Here is a 25,570-nt window from a genome sequence, read left to right as displayed (position 1 = left end):
CCGCATGGACTGGGTTCGGGGGAGTAATGACTCGTTGGCTTGGCTGAGGGAGTGGCGGAGCTGCTGAACGCCACCAAGGCTTGTAGTTTTATGGCCAGCGACGACGGGAAAAGGAAGAGCTGGAGCTTCCGTGTGTGGAGTTGCAGTGGCTGGATGTGGCTACTTGAAGGTGGTGAGGCGACTTATTGTTGTAGTCCGAGGCTTCGGTTTGGTGTTTTTGCAGAGAAGCAATGGTCTTCCGTGAAGAGGGAACCGAGCGGCACTAGTCTAGGGTTGAGAAAACTTAAACTTATATATAATCTATAAGTAGAAATTAGAACAAACCTAATTAAAAAGGGAGGGATGAACATGCATGAAATAACAGTGGCTTGACACCGTGCGATGAAAATCTGGACCCGATCTCACGGCTGGGCTCTTAACGAGATTATTGCATTTTTTTTTTTTTTTTTTGAACATCCACTTGATCTATTAAAGACTTTGAAACCTAATTATCAAACTCATTGAAAAATTATACACCGCCAAAAAAATATCTTAGGCTCAAACTCTCTTCTAAAAATTTTACTCGTAATCCCAAATGATTTTAACTAAAACTCAAAAATTTTTGTAAAGTCGCTTGGCTGGCCTGGGTGTTACACTGCTTCAAAACAAAGTAATAATGCACGTAACGTTTGGACCTAGCTAATATCCACTTCACAAAATACTAGAGTGTCATCAGAGAAAAGAAGATGTTAGATGATAAAAGGGCCACCAGAGCCATTTCACACCTGAAAACCATATAAAAAACCCCCACCAACAGTAGCCTGTACCATCCTACTTAACGCTTCCATAACAATAACAAATAGAAGAGGAGATAACAGATCACCCTGTCGCAAACCCCTCAAGCTAATAAAAAAACCAGCAGGAGTGCCGTTAACTAGAACTGAGAATCGGACAATTGAAATACAATGACGCATCCAAGAAACCCACCTAAACCCAAAACCACACCTCTTAAGCAAGTACAAAAGGAATTTCCAATTCACATGATCATAGCCTTTTCCATGTCAAGCTTGCAAAGAATACATGGACTTCCCTCCCACAATCTTGCATCTAGGCTCTCATTTGCTATGAGCACCAAATCGAGTATATGTCTCCCACGAATAAAAGCATTATGAGGCTTGGAAATAATATTTTCCAACACTAGACTAAGCCGGTTAGCAAGAACCTTTGAAATAATCTTATAAACACTACTAACCAAACATATTGGACGAAAATCCTTAATACTCGAAGCCCCGTGTTTCTTGGGAATGAGAGCAATGAAAGTCAAGTTAAGTGATTTTTGAAACTTCTAAAAAGTGTGAAATTCACTGAACACCAGCAAGACTTCACCTTTCACAACATCCCAACAAGTTTGGAAGAAACCCATTGATAAACCATCCGGACTCCACGCTTTATCTTTAGCCATACTAGATATGACCTTGAAAATCTCTTTTTCATCAAAAGGTCTCTCCAAGACACTCACATTTTGCGGATCAATTGCCTCAAAAGATAAGGCATCAAGCTTCGGCCTCAAAGTTGCCGATTCGATGAGAAGAGTCCCGTAATAATGTGCAATATGATTTGCTAGTTTAGGGGGCGAGGATAGCACCTGAGTACCTGAATGAAGCGACTCGATAGCATTGTTACGCCGATGTGAATTTACCACTTTGTGGAAGAACTTCGTACACCTATCACCCTCTTTCAACCAAAGGGCTCTGGATTTTTGGCGCCATGATCTCTCTACTGAGAACAAAACCCTTTCCAACTCTGTCACAACCGTGGCCTTCCTAAAAAACACCTCCTCCAATCCATCTCCCAATAGTTCCTTACCCTTTAACTCCTACAATTCCTCCAACAATGTAGACTTTTAATTGTCAGTGTAACAAAAAACTTCCAAGTAAACTAGTATGATGCCCACCAAGTACGCACCAACTCTACAAACCCATTCGCTTTAAGCCACATGTTCTCAAACTTGAAATACCGGCGACCCCTCTGAATGCCCCCACAATCTAAGAGAATGGGAAAATGATCTAAACTGACTCGAGCTAACATTTTCTGACTTACTTTCGGATAATGGGCTTCCCATGACGGCGAGACAAGCAATCTATCCAATTTCGACCAAATCCGGCTGTTAGACCATGTGTACTCACTACCCACCAAGGAAAGGTCCATAAGGTCCAGGTCAAAGATGAACTCAGAGAATTCCGCCATGGCCATAGTATGCTGGTGATGCCCCGATTGTTAACTAGAAAAATGAGTAGTGTTAAAACCACCCCTATACACCACGACACATCCCATAAAGAGTATATCCCCGCCAAATCCTCCCACAACCTTTGCCTATCTCTATCCATGTTGGGACCATAGGACCCTGCAAATTCCCATTCCCACCCATCGCTCACATTTTTGAATAACGTTGAAACCGAACACTCACCAACACACTCCTTGATCGCCTCAACCACTCCTTTATTCCACATTAATAACACTCCACCTGAGGCTCCCTTAGAGGCCAAATAGGACCAACCCACATACACACAATTCTTCTATCAAAGAAATCCAACTTTATTTCTTGAAAACATACCACATCACCTTTGCACAACCTCAATAAAGCTTTGATACTAAGACATTTATTGCTATCATTGAGCCCCAGTACATTCCATGATACAATCTTAGGCTTCATTAAAACTTAACTTGCCCCTCCCTTTCGGTCTCACCCTTCCGCTACTCCCTTCCTTAACATCATAATTGATGGAGGAAGTTAAACGTTTAAGTTTCCTGACCTGTTTTGTGCCTGATTTCAAACGGCTAGCTTCAATAGCTATAATAAAGGCCATAAATTGTTCCTCGCAACCTCCAAAAGAGACCCCAAAGATTTTTTGTAGCTCCTTAACCCTTTTAAAAATCCAATTCAATGAGGAACTCCCATAATCAGAACTGGGAGGGAGTGTACATAGAGGGAATACCATCCCCATAATTAATCCCACAAAAAACACCCAATTCCAATGGTGTGGAACCAAATAGAGGCCCCAGAAATGAAAACTCACTTTCCGGAGAGTCAGATTGCACCTACATAGCCTCAAGGCCTTCGACTACCATGCATGACTCAGAGTGCCCATTCTCCACCAACATCCCTAGTGACGATGACAGGAAATCATTTCTCAAGCTCTCTAGCGCTAACGGCTCCACCGTCATCTCTCCCTCCTCCAGTTCCTCCCGTCGAAGTACCTTTACTGGCCCACTAGTTTGGTCGACGGAGGTCGTCGACTTTTTTTGTGCCGGTGGGGAGGCCGATAAGGTACTTATCAGCACCGCGGGAGCTTGACTCAGTTCCAGGCCCGATATCTCGGTCGTAGGAGCTTGACTCAGTTCTTGGCATGATATCGAATGAATTGCCCTCTAGGCCTTCTTTGGGCCTGTAGCCTAAGCCGTCCCATGGCCCATCACAATACCCGTAGGAAAAGGCCCACTCTTATGGCCCAAATCGGACTTCATCTCTGCCTTACCCTTAACGCAACATTTTAAATAACTGATTTTCTCTAACACGATGCCAACTTTCACCTCCAAGCCAATTAGCATCCTCAAGAAAATTTCCTCATTTGACCCCAACAGTCTGCTGTTTTCTCCACCATACCTCTGCACAACCTTTGAACTGCACACGCCTAGCACCACGTCTCTCACAGCTCGATGCAGTACCTTCTTCATTTGGAGCACCTCACTGTACGACCTTGCACCTCCTACCCTCGACGATGGAACAACACCATCTCCTCTGTTCTTCTTCGAAAAACCTGCCTGGGAAGTTCTCATGCTCAAAACAGAGGAAGAATGAACCTCCATTAAAGTATCTCCAAAGTTCCTCCACCCCTCCCCCTTCCACCCTTCTAGAACCACTATCAAACCACTCCTCTTATCATGACTAAATTCAGAGAGGGAGATAAAACTATCATTGTGATTACATCCCCTTCCGCACTATTAACACAGTGTCTCATTTTCTACGAGTTCTCAAAAACTCATAGGAGCTCAGTGTCATTGCACATTCCTTCACCATAGAGCCCAGCCAACCCAGGGTTTTAAGATTCTATGGAGATGTATTTCACTACACGGCGACTACTTTCTATGATCCTCCACCACCTTGCGTTCTCCTTTTTGAACTCGAAATACTTCTGATCAATAAAAACCTCATTGCACAACCCCATCTAAACCAATCCATAGCGATAAAACCCTAATGTTTCAGTGATACACTAATCTCCTCATGAAGGAAAAACCATTAACGAATCACCACCAACAGTAAGAAAAAACCAAAACGAAAACTGAAACTGTACGGAGAGAAAATTTAGGAGAGAGAAAAAAGTAGCAATTCATTATGATTTCCTTCTTCATTCACTTGTAAAGTTTTATTAATATAGTTTACTTTTCAGTGTTGTATAGATAGTTAGCTGGTATAGTTTTTTTTTTTTTTTTTTCATTTGTTTTACGACTTGGTTGTAACCCCAAGTTCTTATCTTCGTACATAGTACTCTCTCACCAAATGTTTACAGCAAATGTAATGTGTTAATTGACAGCTTAGCCAATTATGCCATGGGACATAAGGCAATATTTTTCGTCTCTTCTTCAATTCCCTAAGCGCCATATGATTCATGCATGTTCTGTTCTCTATAGATCATACAAGTCTTTCTTCTATTTGACACCAGCTCTTCTTTGTGTTTATTATTTATGCTCATCATAATGGTTTGTTTTCATAAGATACATAAGCAAAAAAGAAAAAAGGTGAAAAAAAGCTTCCTAATCATTGGTCAAAGATTGATCAAATGACAATTGATCATAATATCCCCCTAACTTATAATATATCATGTTATTCAAAATAATATATGATATGCCTTATGTTCGTTTGTAATTTGCATTTATTCAATTATGAAATTTTTGTCAATAGCAAGCTGGACTAGAATTTGCCCAAGTAGTTTAGCAGCCACAAAGCTGGAATACATGTACTGAATCTGTTTATTTACATGAAAGAAATGATATATCTGCAATTAAGTTCACTCTTTCTTTTTTTGTTTTGTTTTGTTTTTTTTTTTTTGTAATGTACACTATTTTTTTTTTATCCATTTTGTATCTTATCTATTCATTTTTTAACGATATGTATCCACTAAAATCTTAATAGGATGTAAGATGCCGTACTCACCAAATGCATGTATCCACTAAAATCTTAATAGGATGTAAGCTATCATTTTTCTTTCGGGCTGAAATCAATCATCTTTCCAAAACTAAAATCTCTCTATTTTCAGTCGCATGCCCTGCTACTGCTTCTTATTCAACGTTCAGTTGCTCAGACACATTTTGCGGATATGGTATTTGCTCGCGCACTAAATCTTGGTTGGAATTTTAGTTTGAAATCCTTTTATATACTTTATTTTTCTTTCTATCTCTTTTGCAATATGGTTTTCCTAATCTTTTTATCTTTTCAAATAACTATTAAGCCATGTGTGTGTGAATGATCTTCAGTAGAGTATGACTAGATTCTCTTCTTTTGGGTAGAAGAAACCAGAGAGAGAGAGGGAGAAAGAGAGAGAGAGAGTATGTTGTTTTATATATAAAATTCAACATTATGTTAGTACTAATTAATGTATGAAGAGTAATATATAATTTGAAAAAATGGAAAAAGTTTTGTTTGATGGTTATAAGTAGTTTGGAATGAAGGGATTTATGGTTATTTGCATAGACAACACTGCACTTTGCAATGAGCCAAACTTAGTAATTCAATAAGCCAAATTCACAATCTCAACACAACAAAAATTGGAACTTTATAACCCAGTCCTCTACTATAAAGATCCAAATCTTATGCTTAGATTACTTGAACAATGAATTAAACTATGGAATATAAAGACCATGAATATGGCTCCTCACCTTCTGTTGTGAGGAATTTAAGGTGAATGGCTTACCTTTCAGGTAGTTTAAGATTCATGTGGAATATGGATGCAAAGTAAATGTGTTCATGCTTCAGAAGTATATATCTAATAATTAATTTTTTTACTTTTGTACTCAGTAGACTCATGATATATAATGGATATCAAATGTTAGTAAAAGTTAAAAGCTTTCATAATTGTGACTTAATTTGTAGATATTGTAGCACCCGAGTCCAGCAACAAGGCATTTTCTAAAATTTTTACTTTTGGATTTATACGTAAAAGTAGCCTAGTTAATTTTCAAGTAATATTTTTTTTATATACTGATTGTAGGTCCAATTTGTATTTTGGGGGATATCCATTTTTTTTTTAAATGGGCTTGCTATTTTAGTACTTTTCTTAAATATTCTTTATTGGGTTGGATGGAAAATCCTTTTATGGGCCGAGGAATTTATGGAATAAGTATATATATATTTTTAAGATAAGTTGAGGCCCAAAACTCATAGAGCAGTCCATTTATTAATAGCTTATTTTTTTTCACTACAAAACATGGGCCAAATTTTTGAAATAGCCCAGTGTTTTTATTAGACCCAAACCCATGAAAACCAAGAATAGGCCCCAAGTCAAGTACGACTCCATGCCAATTGCCATGCACGTCTCCTCCTCCATGGTTTTCCTTTTGTGTTCAATCACCTATAAATATACATACATATATATACATAGATATATACGTATATCTACAAAACATCAAGCCACAGACCATAGCTGAGTTTCTTCACACCATCTGAAAATCAGCCCAACGCCTCCACCCACACATGTACGTTCGCAGCATGCTTACACTGCACTAGACCACAACATTTTGACACATTGCAGCTCAGCCTCCGTCAAACCCTCCACCAAGTTCCAGCTGCTGCTACCCTCTTCAATTGCCACTCCACTGCCGCAAACGAGCCAGCCCGAGACGCAACTTGGCGTCACTTTTTGTGGCATTACTACATCAGAAAAACCAACTCCCGTGTGTCCTCTCCATACGGAACCACCCTGCCAACCCTAGTACAAACACGTCACAGCCCAAGTGCATGTCCAGGAAGCAACCACCGCGAGCCATCATGGCACGTCCACACACACCCCTGTTTTATCCCCATGAAACAGACCAAGTTCTTGCTCAAGCTGTCCATCGTGCTCCCCTCCGTTGGCCTCTCACTGGGTGTTGCATCTCACTGTCGCCTCCAAGCTCCACTTCGACACCTCACAGAAACCACCGCTAAGGGCTTTCTGGTATCCCTAATTCGTCGCGCCTCACGGTGAGTTTCATCCCTTTCCCTCATGTTTTGCTCTCTCTCAACGTGTTTTTCTCTCTCTCATCACTGCCCAGCCGCCGAGCTCACCATCGTCGATCGCGCCCAGCCACATGCCACCGCTCCCGCTTCTCACAGTTAGTCTCCGTCTCACGGCCCTGGCTCTCTTTTTTGCTAGTGAGCATTTTACAAACTAAAGTCTATTTTGCATTTTTACGTAAAGCTTCTTATGGGGGGAAGACTTGTTTTTGTTGAAAATTACAACTTTGCTCTTAGATTTTTAAACCAAAGCATGATGGTTTTTTTAAAGTTAAATTTTAGTGGGTTGGTTTCTTACGTTGAGCCTGTCCTTTTCTAGAAAATTATTAGATTTTTAGTGGGCTTCGACTTCCCTTAAAATAGTCTAAAAAGTCTGTTTGAAAGAAAATAGTTAAAGTTTTTAAATTGCAGTTGGTTTTAAGGTCTTAAGAATCTAGAGTTTTTGCCTTGGTTGAAAAAATTGAATGAAAATCGATTTATTTGAGATATGATGATATTTTAGAGTTACGAGAAATTTAAAATTTTAGGAAATAGGTTATTTAGCATTTAAGGTTTAAGTATTGAAAAGGGTGTCAATTTCGGATGTTTATGAAATTACATGACAATCTTTTAGGGGACGATTAATTTTCGTTCGACCTATTGTGGAGAAATTCAGAAAGCTAAGAAGTTTAAGCAGGGTTCCTATGCTAGAATTTGCATAAAAATAAAATGGGCTAAGATTGAATTTTGAAAGATATGTATGTTTAGTTATGAAAAGAATTTTGAACTACCTCAGTTATTTATTTTGCATTACTCATGAGATTCTATTTAAAAATAAAGTATTTTCTGATATGACAGGTGTAGATATAAACTATTTTGGTATTTTGTTTCTAAACTGTGCAAAAGAGAGTAAATATGAAATTTTGTACATAAATTATGCTTTTATGATCTGATTATGTTCTGTTTCGAAGATGTGCTGTACTCTGATATGATATGATGTGATCTCTGAAAACTACTGGCATAACATTCTGTTTCTATTTCTGTTCCATTCTAACATTACCACGGGTGTAAAACTATGGCCTATGTTCGGGTTGGTACCAACTTTTCTATTTCCAGTGCACCCACTTTGGAAGTAAAGTGATTTTCTACGTGGTCTATCATGTGTGCACACTCGAAGCTCTGAGAATAATAAAGGAAGATCCACACTCTGTTTCAGCTCGGTTGGCCACTGGGGTTTACACAACCCTACTGCGATGATTAAACATGGTCTTTGTTATGATATGATAAGATAAAATGTGATATTTCAGTTTGTGCTATGCCAAAGGAATTTTGATTATGAATATTTTCAAACTTTGCTCTGATATATTTGATAAAATGTTCCGACTCTGCATTCTGAAAATAAAAAGTATTTTGTTCTGCATTTCAAACTTTGTAAATGCTTATGTTTATACACTAGTATAAGTTATCTGCTTACTGAGTTGTTGATAACTCACCTCTTATCTCCAAATATTTTTCAGATAATTTTGATGGTTCAGCTGGAGAACAAGAGTAGAAAGTTTTAAGGGTGTGATGATTATAAAGGAATAAGTGCCAGAGGATATAAGTACTTATTTGAGAGTCAGTTAGTAAATTGATTATTTTCGGGTTATTTCGATTGATGAGTTAATGATATTTTCGAGTATTTGATGAATTTTTAATTTATATTATCGAGAATTTCTTTGTTGTTCCTATGAAAGAACTTGGATATTTGAGTTGAGTGAATGAATTAATATTTTATAGAATTTTCTAGATTTTATAGTTGTGATATTGAAGTTGATATTAAAGTTATAAGAACTAACTCTCAAGACATTTGGGACTGGGGCGTTACAGATATAGAGTTATTTTGGTGCACTATATAAAAGTTTCTTGACCTCTCTCAACCCATGAAAGATGTGTGAGATCTCTCGTCACTAACACAAAGTGAATAAGTACCTGAAGTACTACGGCTCAACCAAATTCTGAGTGTCAATGTGCTAGCATGCATTATTACTCAATTAAACTTTAAATTTGTTGCAGGATAACTCAAGTTGATATAATGCTTGCACATTACATGAACAAATCCACGTCCTAATTCTAAAATAATCTTGGGCTTTATTTTATTGTTACAATTAGTAATTACCGATCAATTTAACTCATGCAATCCTCTTAAGCCTCTAATTATTTAAACTCCTAGTTAATTTTCTAACTCCTAACTAGAATCAAAGTACTAGTCCAAAATAATAACAATCTCCCACACTCAAATTAATATGGAAATTAAGTAGTAATAGTACAACTCCAGCTTAAATAAGCTAGCTCCAATAAATGGAATGTATAAAACCAACCTTGGGCTGGATATGTATGCATGCATGCTGTAACCGGCCTCTGCGACGAGCATATATAGTCAGTCACGGCCTGAGCCATCAACCCCGACCCTATAAAGGCCCAGCATGCATTCAGCATCTTTTGTGTCAAATCTTACAAGTACATATGAATCATAGATAGCAAAAATTTGATGGAAATGAGATGAGTTGAAATAAAAGTTGAATAAAATATTATTATAATATATTTTTTTAATATTATTTTTATTTTCAGATTTGAAAAAGTTAAATTATTTATTTATTTTATGTAGAAATTTTAAAAAGTTGTAATGATTAGATGAGTTGAGATAAGTCGACTCTCACCTCCCTAGCTTCTCATTATATTAAAAACCTTTTTCAGCATCATCCATCATTTTCTGAACATTAAATGGTTGTCAGATAAATAAAAAGTAACAAATAATTTATTTGATATTGGTGTGGTACTTGTTAAATATTTTAACATGAGTATTAATAATTAGATTTTCAATTTTCTATGATTTCACTATGAGAGAATAAAATAATAACAGTTAAAAAATATATCACTCTCCATCTGAGTTTGATAAAGAATCTGATCTGACTATGAGAGAGTGATCACTTTAACAACTTCACCTCTAAGTGTCTCCAAATGACGAGAGACACAATTATGTTGTAGGTGATAACCCTTAACCCCTCAGTGTTATTTGATTTCTGGCTATCATGAAATCTAGAGACATTCGTGTCCCACTATAACTAAATCTAGAGGTATTCTTGTCCCACTATGACTCATTAATTAAGTGATGATATTTGAACTTGTTAATCTAAATGCATTATGATATGGATGTGTGGGTTATAGAATTTTAATAAAACTCTTACAATACTAATCTTGCAGTTTGATCCCAACATAGTATTTTGCTGAAGCTAATAAATTTTGCATTTGGGCTTTTGTCTCTAGTGCATTTTCTCATACATATTTCAACTACTTAACTATCATTGATGTTTTTGTCTACATTTATGCGCAATTCATTCTAAGATTTCTTAATACTGACTCCAGATGACGTATCAAAGAATTCTTATAAACAGAAATGAAAGAAAAAATTGGTAGCTAGCTAGACAGCAACTTGTTGTTTCTAATTTTGTTAGCTTTTAAGTAGTGTTAGATATAAATTCAAGGTGCACAAATTAATGTCACGCAAGTCATTGGAGAAAAAAAAAGTATGTTTCAAATGGATTTTCAAAGGATAGCTTTATAAGCTCGAACTTGCGCAAATCATTTTCCACCCCTTATATAAAGTGTAAACACTATAAGAAACTAAGTTGTTAAAGGCAAGATATTTTTCTACTACAAATTTCTTTGAAGTTAAGTTGGGAAATTGTCCGTCATATACATGGACGGGGATATGGGAGGCTAAGAGATGGTTAAGAGAAGGGTATCGATGGAGGATTGGGGATCATCAAACTGCTCATTTATGGACTGAAAAATGGATACCACATTATAAGTCATTGGAGTAGGAAATTGGTTACTCAGATTAGTACTTAAGTGACTTAGTAGCCTTTATTATTGATGATTCTACTCGATGGTGGAATTTGGATAAAATTAGACCTCTCTTCAATCCAAATGTAGTGGAAAAATTTTTGAAAGTGGTGATCTCTCCTAGAATTATGGCTGATAAGTGGATATGGGACTGTGAAAGAAGTGGCCAGTATTCTGTGAAAAGCTTTTACCGATTGATTATGCAACACAAGAATTCTAATTCAACTAAAGGCTCAAATAGGATGAGGCATCATAAATTATGAAAGGTTTTGTGGAAGATGCTAGTTCCTAATAAAGTTCAAGTTTTTGCATGTCGTGCTTGTAAAGAAGTTTTGCCTACTAAGGAAAATTTGTTGAAGAAGCATGTTATAATTGAGGGGAACTACTGCTTTTGTCCATATTCATTTGAAGATTTGTATCATAAAGTTTTTAGCTATGTTCAATTCAGAGAGATATGGCATCAGTTTTTTCCATTTTTGGATAGCAATGTTCATGCAAATTTCGTTGATCTGGTATTGCGGCTCGTTGAAGGTGAAGAGATTGATAGATTAAGCTTATTCTTTAGTTTGGCTTGGGGGTTATGGTATAGGAGGAATAAAAAGGAATTTGAGCAACATATTTTGAGTGTAAAGAATGTGACAGAACATGTTTTATGTCTTATGAAGAATTTTAAGGAAGTTAAAGTAAAGACTCGAGCTCAAATGAAAGACCATTTCAGTTGGAAACCTCCACCAGAAAATGCGATGAAGCTGAATACAGATGGGGCTTTGTTTGGAGACCTTAATAAGGCAGCAATTGGGGTGCTTCTTCATGATGCTGCAGAGAATGTGATCATGGCTGCTAGCAAGGCTGAAAATTATGTTGAAAGTCCAGAAACTATTGAACTTTTAGTTGTTTTTAGAGGGCTACAACTATACTCTAGCATGGGGTATGATTGATATAATTGTTGAGAGTGATTGTTTGATGTTAGTGGAATCTCTACAACAAAATAACATGGTTGACTCAGTTATGGTTGTGCTGTTTGTAGAGGTTTCACAACTCGCTTTGTAACATGTTCATTTAATCAAGTTTGTAGAGAGGGGAGTAGAACAACCCATAAGTTAGCTAGAAATGCATGGAGAGTTTTAGCAATGAAATGTAGTGGGATTATATTCCAAACTTTATTTCTCAAACCATTTGGTTTAATAAACGTCTGTAATTGTCATCTCGAATGAAATACTTTACTGTCAGATTTACTTTTAAGATGTTGTAAGATGTTTGGACGATGGGTAAAGCATAAGTACGAAGCATGAAGCAATCACAACAAAGAGAATTGTTGTTGTTTTATTGATGTCCACAAAACCACTAGAGCCAACACCTTGCAAGCTTAGAATTTCATCTGAACCATCCTGCAATCATAGCACCAATCCATTTCAGTTGATATATTAGTGACTAATTCAGAAATTACCAATGCCAAACATATGAAAATCCTACGTTAAAAATTCCAAAAGAAGATCTGGAAAACCAGAAGATAACCTTTAATTGCTTGTCCTGCTCAATAGCAGCTTATCTGGCACTCCACACGAACCAATACAAAGCACATAAGTTGGTACCAACGGCCATAAGCCATAAAACAGCTCTACAATGTCAAGCAGTGGACATAAAGGAGAGAATAGCTGCATAGATATTGTGAAAAGGCAACCATATATGCAGATGCAGACAAAAGAAACCAAAAGACAAGATCAGGAATTACCAAGCAACTAAAGTATTCATAGGATAATATATTTCAAGTCTTGTAGAGGCAAAGCCAGCAATCAAATTAAGTTGGATGAACACATGCAGATATATTAGTTTCCAATTTCGCAATTGTATCTTGTGGAAGCATAACCACAGGTATCCTTATATCTACATCAGTTTCATAAGTGGTGCAGAATAAAAGGCAACAATTCTTACAATATAAAGTGGTTTAACATGGAAGATTGTCAATTAGAATTACAACCCAGCATTACAATGAAGATTTTTTTTGTATCACATGCTTCTAAACATCATTTCCTCTTTACTACTGATCTTCTATTTCAGAAATGACTAATGACATCGTTTCAGTCTTGGGAGCTGGTTAAATCTGTGTCTATGGAGAGGGTAATGTATTGTGTTGGGTGAAATTTGGGACTGCATAAATGTTTATGTTATCTTTTGTGATAATGTGATCGTAATGGGACTGCATGGGACTGTATATGCTCGAATCTTGTGAATGTGCTGCTATATCTTTTTATAATCAGGCTCTTATATGAATCTGGACTGCTGGCAATTGGTGGAAATTGCTGAATTGTATGAGTCTGAACAGAACATTGAACAGTCTATTGGAGTTAATGCTTGAGTTTGAATAGAACATTGAGCAATCTATTGGAGTTAATGCTCAAGTTTGACGTTGGTGTTAGCGTTGCGCATTTAAGTACGTCTGGCGTTGGTTTCACGTTGGTGCGGGAAATGGTTCATGGTGGTTTGTCTTTCGTGAGTCATTATATAGATTCTTTTATTTAGATTGGGTATTGGTTATTTTTCAGTGTTTTTGGGTTTTTCACTCATGGGATGGGTTGCGTTTGAATATTTGTAAATCCTGTGAAGCCATGTTGCCATGGTATTCCTCCACCATAAGTGAGATTATGTTTTCAAATAAATGTGGGCCAGGACTATTCTTGGACATATGACCTCGTCTCTTTAAAAAAAAAAAGAAGGAAGCCAACTAAGAAATTTTGGAGGAAGTTTCAAGTTACAACTTCTGTGCAAGTAGATAGTACCACAATTTATTTCTAAACTAGAGATGCTAATTGCATAGAATGATTGATTGTGAAAATCAAAATGAAAATAATTATTGGAGATCATGAAAATGAAAATAAAACTATATTTAAACAAACAAAAAAATAGAAAATAGATAAAAATAAAAACTAAAAATGTTGTATTATTGTAGAGAGTGAGATAGTTAATCTAATATAGAGTTTAAGTTTTGAGTGATTAGCCAAAAGTTGAAAGTAAAAAACTGACATATTAACCAAATTTTGACTTTTAAGATAGTTAATCCAATGAGAATGCTTTGAGTACACAAGCACAAGTACTAATTAAGAAAACAACCAAGTGTTGTAGGTACAAGTTTATTAGTCTGTCTAACATAGGATTGTTTGCATTAATTTTAAAACAAAGTATAAGAATTCCGCAGTTACATTAAACATACACAAATATATAGGCAATTTATGCACAAATTGAAAGAGCACACCCCCCCTGATTCTACTTGACCTAAATGGTTTCATTAAGAATATAGAGTAAAAAAATGAGTATTTTACTTTGAGAAATCGACTCCAACTGAGTGGAGGAGACAATGGGATGGAATGAGTTGGATAACCCACTACTACAAGAAAAGGGCAAATGATGATGACCAACGACAGCTTAGGGTGTCTCAAAAATCGCACTTTTTGAACTAGTATAGCCTCAGAAGAGCGAGTGAAGACGACGATGAGTGGATTTTGCTTCCGCGAAAATCTACTGGGGTGGAGTAGCTCTAGTGTTAGAGGTGGATTTTGGACGAAGGGACAACCATGTAGCAAAGAGTTTTTGAGTAGGTTTTGCATAATGTGCAGGTAGAGATAAAATGGAGAAGAAGAAGTTGGGGAAGAAGATGAAATCAGGATTTGGAAGTGTTCGGGAGCAAAGTGACGGAAAGAGGGGGGGAAATGTGATTTTCATGCGTTTTGGTGCCCTCTCATTAAAAATGCAACTCCAATGAAATTGTTCATTGGTACAAGTTTTATGACTTTTGTAGTGATTTGTGTCGCCGCAATTTTAGTTAAAATTGCTGCAAAAGGTATTTCCCTAAATTTTCGGTTTGGAGGTTGCGTCAACACACAAATCGCCGAGATTAATGCCTTATTGCGCGATTTTATTTTCAACAAACGAAAAATCACCGTAATGGCCGTTATTTCTTGTATTGAATCTATTCCGAGTTATGATCTTTTGTGCAGGGTATGAACTTTATCGAAATAAATTTATATTATTGTCAAGCATCATGGATGGACTTAGCAATCTGGTAAAGTGAATTTTTTCCATTTTTCACTTCACCACATCCTATGTCGGCCCTTCCATGGATGTGAGAATTTTACATCCATGAAAAGATCCTTATCTGACCTATGTAATCCTAATCCTTCTGTTTACAATTTCCACATGCATGGTGTTTATACATACTATACTTGCACCAATGTGCAATGGTCTAACTTACCCGTTGTATATGTCATACTAATAATGACTTTTACTCTATTTAAATGGACAAAAGTTGGATAAACTGATAGACTTATTTCAACTGAATATGCTAAAGGGGTTAAATAGTTCCTCACACTAGCACTAACCCACACAATGGGAAGTGACTACATTTTGTGTTCATGCCGTATATGCTGTAATAACATATATCTTCCTACCTGTACTCGAGGTGGAAACCCACTTGTTCATAATACAGATTGATCCAAATTACACTCACTGAATATGTCATTGGGAGGAGGAAACATTGAATGTGCATGATTTCATGCCGATGTGGAGGTCAGTGATGGACCAAATGTTAGATAATATCAGGGAAGGCACGTTCATTGATGTGCCCTCAGATATCCTATACGAAACCTACACCAATCTCATCTTATTACAAACTTTTGAATGATGCACGGTGTCAACTTTTTCATGGCTATACAAAGTTTTCAAAAATCTCATTCATTATCAAGTTGCTGCACATTAAAACAATTAAGGGTTAGTCAATAAAGTCATTTGATATGCTGCCTACACTATTGAGGACTATTTTTCCTGATGCTCAATTGTCACACTCATATGAGAAGTCATGATCATTGGAGCGGGGTTTGTGCTTCAATTACCACAAAATTCTTGCCTGCCCTAATGACTGCGTATTATTTTAAAAAGAAAATATCAAGAAGAATGAGTACCCTAAATGTAAGGCTTCTAGGTGGATGTCAAATACACATAGAAACCGATTAATTCCTTAGAAGGTGCTACGTCATTTCCCGTTGAAGTAGAGGTTTGCAAAGATATCAGTTGATATGAGATGACATAAAGAGCAACAAGTGAAAGATGGTGTCAATATGAGGCATCCTATTGATTTTGAGGTGTGGACTACATTCGATAAAGACCATAGTTGGTTTGTTAAAGATGCTTGTAATGTCTTGCTTGGTTTAGCTAGTGATGGCTTCATCCCTTTCAACAATATGACTAAACCTTATAGTATAACTCATGTGATCTTCGTGTCGTATAACTTGCCTCCATGGTGATGCATGAAAGAGCAGTTTTTCATGACATTTCTCAGTAACGAACCTTGGGCTAGATACATATGCATGCTTGCACTAACCCTCTACGACGAGCATATATAGAACTTAGTGATGGCCTGAGCTATCAACCTCAACCCGATAAAGGCCTAGCATGCATGCAGTGGCATCTTTTGTGTCAAATCTTACAAATGTACATTTTTCTTTTTTTTTTTGAAAATAAACTTCATTTCATTTAGTGAAAATCGAAATTACAACTGTGACTGATAAATACATAAAAAAAAACCCAGATTACAAACCAAACTACTCATCTGTTTGGGGTTCTCCCGCACACAAATTTCTTGGTGACAAACATTGTCCTAACTTCTATAAGCTCTCTTATAACAAAACCTTCTGGGATTATGAGACTCTGTAAGAATAAAAACTTCAATCCGATTTGTCTGAGATAACTAACCCCCATCCTATAAAGGAGGAGAGGGTTCTCCTGTTATGGATAACAAGTCCAATAGCCTATTTTTTATTTTTTGTTTTATCTAACATGAACAATGGAACAAAAAAACATAGGACATACTGAAAAAATAGAAAAACAACAGAATAGAAACTTGAAAAACGCTGAAAACTGAAATAACACTGAGCAAGGAGGCTGTAATAGCATGTGAAGGACAAGCGCCACGTTGGGAGTGTGTCGGGCCTTCGATCCTGAGTTACAGAGATTGTTGATCCTAGTAAACGTCACACGTGGTTGCAGCAGAGCCCTCTGTGTGGTCGCGCATGGAAGCCACGCGCGCACTTTGACCCGCACGTGTGAATCATGCGCCGCTCCTTTTGGCCAAAACCTTCGGCAGTTTGAAAGATCGGCTGCTTAGGAACCCTGCAGTGGGGCGCGTGGTGGTTGCTGGCCACCATAAAAAGTCAAATGTCTTTTCTCCATGCTTTGACTGGGAAGGCAAAAAACAAAACCCAAACACTAATTGGGGAAATAAACCTTTGGAGAAAAACTACATCTGGGAGAACGGAGGGAAGGAGGAGCCGAAGCTCCCACCCCCCCTGAGGTGGTTTTTGTTTTGGATTTCTAGAGAGAAGGTAGAGCGTTTCTCTTTAAATATTTAGGGCCCATTACTAATGTACGTACGAACCATAGACTCTCTCGTCTAAAAGTGAAATGATAGTACAAACTCGATCGAAAGCACTAGGTAGGTTTGGGGGGTGAGATGAGAATCTTGTGTTTTGTTTGAGAGTTTAAAATATTGTGTTTTAATATTATTATTGTTTTGGGTTTTGAAAAATGTGAATTGAGATTTAAAAAAGTTGAATTGTTTATTATATTTTGTATGGAGATTTGAAAAATGTGTAATGATGAGATGAGAATTTTGTGTCTCATCCCACCCCCCAAATCTGCCAAGTTAGTCCACTTTCACTTCCCTAGCTTCACATGATATTAAAAATCTTTTTAATCATCATTCTTTCACCATTTTCTTAACATTAAATAGTTCACAATAAGTAAAAAGTAACAAATAATTTATTTTATTTTAGTGTGCTAAACTTGTAGTTTGATCCCAATATAGTATTTTGTTGAAGCTAATAAATTTTGCATTTGGGCATTTGTCTTTTGGGTATTTTCTCATAAATATTTCAACTAATTAACTATCATAGATGTTTTCTTCAACATTTTCTCACGATTCATTCTAAGATTTCTTAATACTGACTCTAGATGATGTATCAAAGAATTCTTATACAAAGAAAAGAAAAGAAAAAATTGGCAGCTAGGCAGTAGCTTGGTGTTTCTAATATTAATTGTTAGCTTTTAAGTAATGTTAGTGGAGTGACATTTATCACCCAGTGAGTCCAAGCCCAAGGAGGAACCCAAAGAGTGTCAAGTTATGATGATGGAGGGTTGTTTGCAATATGGATTGACACGATAACCATCGACTTGAAAAGATAAGACAACTGACCTAGGGAAATAGTAGGAAGCTTATCATATTGGTATCAATGTCAATCACTTAAACTGATAAGGGAAACAAGGAGATTGAATTGATATCTCGTACTTATCACTAATGCTCATGCCTATATTTGGATAGGAGATGGTAATCTCAAGTAACTCCCTCAACCAATACTTTCACATCAAATCCATCTTTCTAATAAGTGATTTAGGCATCGGAGGTGCATTGGGCACTCCGTCCCCAATAGTTAGATATAAATCCAGGGTGTAAAATCCAATCTCGTGCAAGTCATTGGAGAAAAAAAAGTATGTTTCCAAATGGATCCTAGTTTTTTCAAAATGAGAACTTGCACAGGATTTGCGAGCTTTGACTTACGCAAATCATTGTCCACCCCTGATATAAATAGGGAAAATGATATAGCCATCGAGGAATCCCACCAACAAAAGCTATTGAAATGTACTTTTTTATCATTTGTTTTTACTTATTTTTTAGTATTGTGTTTTTTGTGTTTTTTTTTTTAAATACACAAAAAGATGTAAAAAAATTTAAACAAAGAAAAAAGAAAAAATATTTTCTATCGGTACAAAAGCTCGATACCCTAACTCCGAAGAATAATTTGTCGATGGACATAGCAGCATCCTATAAGAGGGGCGACCCTAACTCCAAAGAATAATTATACTTAACATCCCACACAGCACATACGACATTTCTTTGATTTTTTTTCCTTTTTTTCATAACAAGTATATAGTTTATGGATGATAAATAGAACAACTCAATTAGTTTATTAGGAATAAATTAAAAAAATTAAAATATATATATATATATATATATATATATATATATATAGTGTATGGTGTCAGATGATGAGTAGCATAACCCGATTCCAAAAGTGAGGCCATACATGAGAAGCCACCACACATCATATCAGCCCACCATTTTTGTTGTTTAGGCTGGTGATCTTGAAGCTAATATTTCAAATGCATAGAATCGTCATGCTCCTTATGAGAAGCCACCACGCATCATATCATGATTTTGAATGGACGACCACCGATGTATTAAGAATTTTATACTTCACTCAGTTGTACTTTATTTAAACTCATTGAAGTATTGACTAATCATTTTTCAAAGTTGGGCGTGTTTTTGGTCTATTCCCTGGACTACATCAATGCTACAATTAAGCCATGTTGAGACAATTAACTTGTCTTCTTCGAGGGTGAAGTTCGCACCCCTGGCTGATTTTCTTACGGTGAGAGGATCATTATGGGGTAGGAGATTGTCCACTTTGACCACCGTAGGTGGGGTCGATTTGAGGATCTTGACTGAGGAGATTGGTGAAGTACATATGCTCATGGTCTTGTGAATCTATCTATAAGAAATTATAGATGCACAATACTTGGTAGACATGTTAGACACATAAGAACAATAGAGACGTGATTTTGCTAGCTCAGGAACCAAATGGTAACATATAGGAAATTTGGCACCCCCAAAAGGCTACAACAATCGATTGACACTACTTATTGGCCGTCCGGGTTACCATGCCATGGAGGTATGTACTAAATTTCCTATGTCCCCATGAGGCTTTCTCATCATCACAGCCGAGTGGGTTAATCCAACAAAGAAAACTGAGCCACATTACTCCTCTATCACAATGTAACACCAATTAATTTAATCAACACAATCCAACAAAGAACCAAAGCAAATCCCAACAACATGCAAAATCAGCAAAAATCACCATGATAAATAAGAGCATTCACATCCGGTGCCTCATATCGAATGTATGATCCATGGTGCTCATAATGGTTTTTTCTATTTACAACATGCGTAAGCCAGGAGCCCATCCTCGAATGGCTGCAAAATCGTAAACCCCGATTTCCTTTTGTGAAGACTATCACAAAATGAAAGATGGCCATCCGGATTAGGATTACCTTGCCATATCGATCGGGCTCCATTAACACTTGTGAATTAAACCCTTCCCAAATACAAATTAGAAGCATCATCATAGCCTTACACTAGACATGCAGCCCCCCCACCTCCGCGCACGCGCGAGAGAAATAATTATTGATCAGTACCAAATGCTGCAAAGGACCCTATAGAGGAGGAATCCAGAATGAAAAGAAAGATAAAGATGATAAGGGACGTGAAAATAGCATAAAACATGCTCTTTGGGGAATTAAATTATAAAACATGCTCACTAGACTGGCTGCCAACTTTCTCATAAGTAAAATAGCAAATTCTGTGTAAAAGCAGTTTTGGCAATACCACTACACATGCAAAACCAACACAACAATAGCAGAAGCAGTGCAAAACCATGACTCTCGATTGCAATTTCATTGCAAAAACAGCACCATGGAATAACATTAGACATGTAAAAACAGTTTTGGCAATAGCACTGCATATGCAAAAAAACACAGCAATAGCACAAACAGGCAAAAAAGGCACCCTCAAAACCAATTTTAGTGCAAACAGAATACTAAAAACCCAACCAAATCAGTGCACAAAAATCCCAATCTCGAAAAAAGCCAGGGTTTTGAGTTAGCAATAACAAATAAGAAAACAAAGAAAGCTAAGAACTATAAGTTTTTAATTAAAAATCAAACCCACAGATTAATTCCTTGATGGGAGAATTTGTAAAAAGCTAGGGTTTTTTTCGAGAATGCATGAACAGATCAGTGCACCAAAAAGACAAGATCACAGCAAAAGCAAATCCAAATCTCTGAGCACAGGCTTGTAAATTGCAAGGAAAATCCAAAAATAGCACAAGCAAGAATAGATTAGTGCACCAAATAGACAAAATCACACCAATAGCAAATCTCAATCTAATAGCACAGGCTTGTAAATTCCTCAAAAAATCTTAAAACAACACAAGAATGAATAGATCAGTGCACCAAATAGACAGAATCACAACAATAACAAATCTCAATCCAACAACACAGGCTTGTAAAAAGCTAGGGTTTTAATTTCGAGCAAGATTCAAAGATCAGTGCACCAAATAGCCCCAAATCAATGCATAGCAAAATCTCAATCTCTGGGCACATGTATGTAAATTGCAAGAAGAATCTGAAAACAGTACAAGCAAGAACAAATTAGTGTACCAAATCACCAAAATCACAGCAATAGCAAGTCTCAGTCCCATAGTAGAGTCTTGTAAAAAGTTAGGATTTTTTTCTCAAGCAATAAATTCAGTGCACCAAATAGCCCCAAATCAGTACATAGCAAATCCAAATCTCTGAGCACATGTATGTAAATTGCAAGAAAAATTTGAAAACAACACAAGAAAGAACCAATCAGTGCACCACATCACCAAAATCACAGCAATAACATATCCCAATCCAGCAGCAGAGGCTTGTAAAAAGCTAGGGTTTTTTTTTTCAAGCAAGCCATTCAATGCATCAAATTGCCCCAAATCAGTGCATAGCAAATCACAATCTCTGAGCACATGTATGTAAATTGCAAGAAGAATACGAACAAAGCACAAGCAAGAACATATCTCACTACAAAGCATACGGATGGGTAAGCAATTTCAGTGTTGAATTTGTGCAAGAGAGAAAGACGGAGTCTAGCCTTGGAGGATAACAAAAATGAAATGCTATAGAAAAGCTCGATGGCCAGCCATAGAGGATTCCGATTCTCACAAAGTCGAGCCATGGAGGAAGTCAAACAGATTAGTATGTGTAAGAGGGAAGGGGAGAATCCAGCCACGAAGGAAACTTAGAGGGGATGAGGATTTACATTGATTTTCGATGGAGAGGCTATCGTTGATGGCGGCTGCGATGTGAGGGAGGGGGAAAACGATGAGGGCACCCAATGGTTGAAGAGATTGAGACCTGGGACCAACGACAGGGAAAGCATGAAATCAGATTTGGAGATGTATAGTGGATCCCCAAATATGGGGAACCGCTATAGCATCCAAATAGTTTATCCACATTTTAGGGATCTGGGTAGAAGATGGTTTGGGGTGAAAACTCTAAACTTTTTCCCAAATTATAAGGGAAAATATACATTACAGCACCGAATGTGAATGCTCTAACAGACACTTGAGACTACTAAAGTTAGTGTCCACCCTTTCGGAGGCACCTGACCACTTTACTAGGCATGTCTCTTAGTCTTTAAGTGAAATGTCATGTCTTTTAAAGATGTAATCCACAAAATTGAAATAATCTATAGTGCTCTCATATTTTCTGTGTCATACACAATTTTATAGAAAAACTCGATAGCAAACTCTTTCGATTGGAGATAATTATATATCACCTTCAAGATAGTATTTTTGCACGTCTTAAAATCACATTTATTTTTTCAGATTACAATATCCATTCAAATGTCTTGAACGGTGTGAAGGGTGAACCTAGGAAATTTTAAGAGGGCCATCAATTTTTCCTTAATTGTTTTTAATCTTATCATGATCTTGGAGGGGTACTAGCTGGAAATAGGAGTGGGCCGGCACTGTATATGGCCATAGGGTACGTAACGAATGGGATAGGCTAATAAAATACTTTCTTAATGCAAAACTAAATTAATATGTTAACACTCTTAATTTCTTGTTTTTATTTTTATTTTTTACTCGGAAATCCACTACATTTCCGTCAACTTGTTTAAAGAAATTGCTGACGTGACCTAGACAATATCACGTATCTTCCACGTGTAATAAAAAATAAAAATTATAGTTTGAAGAGAATGCAAATGATTGAAGAATATAGATATGCAATAAAACGATGTGTCGACTAATATGAATATAAAATCATCATTTGTTTTAAAAGATTAAATTGATAGGAAGAGTTATCCCCCACTAGGTTGAAGGGTTCACCCCAGCTAGATGCATGTCTACAAAAATCTCAGGCCTCAAGCTAGCTAGCTGCATGATCCATGCATGTTAATCGATCGAGATCTCTTTTGCGTGATATATTCCAAAATGACTGAAAAGGATATCTCGATAAAAGACAAATTAGACTAGGTATCTCAATATCTCTATTAATGAAATAAAGAGACGGGGCATAATAGCAGCATCGATCCTTCCTTTCATCAAGGATACGTACCTTGGTACTGATAAGGTAAAGATGTACCTAATGTACTTAAACATACGCAATATCTCTCTCATGCTCAATACTAAGATCCGGTTTGGATGTTGAGATGGTTTATCTCAATTTATCTCATTTCAATATTTTAACACCACTCAAAAATAAATATTTTTTAATTTCATATTTTCAACATTTTCATATAATCATGACTAAATCATTATAACTTTTTCAAACTTCTAAACAAAATACAAAAATAATTTAACTTTTTAAATTCCAAATAAAAATTATATTATAACAATATTTTAAATCAAACTATTATAATATATTTACTCAACGTTTTCTCTTCTTTCCTAAAACCTCATAAAACTACTTAACTCAAACTATTTCACTACTACTCGCAAATAATTTCACTTACGTATTTATCATCTTATTTCATCTCATGTCAATATCCAGACGAGGCTTAAGACTTCCGGGATACCTTGGAATGCTTCTCGGTTTACCAATTAATTTGGTTGTTTTATAAATCGTTCCACATGAATATCATTCTTGACCCGTTGTTCTTGGCTCCATCTAGGTAGATCACTGAGTCTTACGATCTACATTAATTGATCTTGTGTTGGATTTGGAGAACCTCATAAGCCAAGATCATATCATAAAAATTTAATAGAAAGTGTACCATGCTGTAGCGGTTAGAGAAGAAGAGCGTAGTGGTTTGATGTCGCTTTATTGGTCACGCTCAATGGAGCTAACTATTACCAACATCATATAAACTTTATATTAATTTGTAATTATACTATCTATGATGTATAATCTATGAAGGTCCACTATTGATAACTTTCTAACATCTTGCATTAGTTTGATATAATAATTCTCAGTGTTCTATTCAAGGCTCCTAATTAAGCATATTAAAACGTCCAAGACTATTATAGTGTGTGTATATATATATATATATATATATATATACACACACACACATATATATTGTTAATTTAAACTCTATATGAAATTAAAATAATGCGTCATAAATATATATTCACATCTTATATCTTCGGGTAGTTTAATTAGATCAAAAGGATCATGTTTCCTTCATTTTTTTTTCTTTTTGAACGTTCAAAATTATCTTCAAAAAAATTAATGACAATAAATATTCGCTTTACAAGTCTCTAGCAATTAATTAATTTATCCCCAAACTCAGTGCCCTTCGTTTTTCAAGAGATCAGCCACCTGACCACTTTACTAGTGAAATATTATATCTTCTAAAGATTTAATTCACGAATTTCAATTAATCTACAATCTCATATTTTCAGTGTCATATACAACTTTGTAGAGAAATTCAATAGCAAATTCTTTCAATAATTATCACCTTAAAAATGATATCTTAAAATCACATTTATTTTTTTAGATTACTATATCCATTCAAATTTATTGAACGGTGCGTGTGAAGTGTGAACTAAATTAAGCCAATGATTTTTTCTTTCCTTAATTGTTTTTAATCTTATCATAATCTAGGAGGGTTACTAGAAAATAGGAGTGGGCCAGTACTACTATATATGGCCATAGGGTACGTAACGAATGGAATAGGCTAATAAAATACTTTCTTATGGAAAACTAAATTAATCCACCACATTTTCCGTCAACCTGTTTAAAGAAATTGCTGACGTGACCTAGACAATGCCACGTATCTTCCACTTGTAATAAAAAATAAAAATTATAGTTTGAAAAGAATGCAAATGATTGAAGAACATAGATATGCAATAAAATGCTGTGTCGATTAACATGAATGTGAAATCATTACTTATTTTAAAAGATTTATAAATTGATAGAAAGAAGAAGATTTAATTTTTATATTTGTCTTAACATGGCAGAGTTATGCATTCCCCCGGCCACTAGGTGGAAGCTAGGATTCACCCGGCCAGCTAGCTGCATGTCTACAATAATCTCAGGCCTCAAGCTAGCTGCATGATCCATGCATGTTATAAATCGATAATATATTCCAAAATGATTGAGAAGGATATCTGGATAAAAGACAAATTAGCTAGAGGTATCTTGATACCTCTAAAGAAATAGATCGAGAGACGAGGCACAATAACAGAATCCCACCTCTGATCAAGGATACCTTGGTAATGATAAGGTAAAGATGTATCTAATGTAGTTAATAAACATACGTACACAATATCTCTCACTTGCTTAATATTCAGATATCAATTCATCTTATTT

General features: G+C 36.2%; 1 protein-coding gene across 1 annotated transcript; it reads right to left on the bottom strand.

Moving 5' to 3' along the window:
• Nucleotides 1–1,324: 1,324 nt before the first annotated feature.
• On the bottom strand, nt 1,325–2,226 carry LOC118349876. Its single transcript, XM_035695807.1, has 2 exons — nt 1,945–2,226; nt 1,325–1,855 (listed from the first exon to the last, which is right to left on the bottom strand). Exons 1-2 carry the CDS (start codon nt 2,224–2,226, stop codon nt 1,325–1,327), a joined length of 813 nt encoding a protein of 270 aa, XP_035551700.1.
• Between the last annotated feature and the right edge of the window lie 23,344 nt (nt 2,227–25,570).

The sequence above is a fragment of the Juglans regia genome, chromosome 11 (assembly GCF_001411555.2).
Source record: "Juglans regia cultivar Chandler chromosome 11, Walnut 2.0, whole genome shotgun sequence".
NCBI classification, from domain to species: Eukaryota; Viridiplantae; Streptophyta; class Magnoliopsida; order Fagales; family Juglandaceae; genus Juglans; species Juglans regia.
The sequence above is the reverse complement of the archived record's forward strand: the minus strand, read 5'-3'. Positions and strand labels throughout refer to the sequence as shown.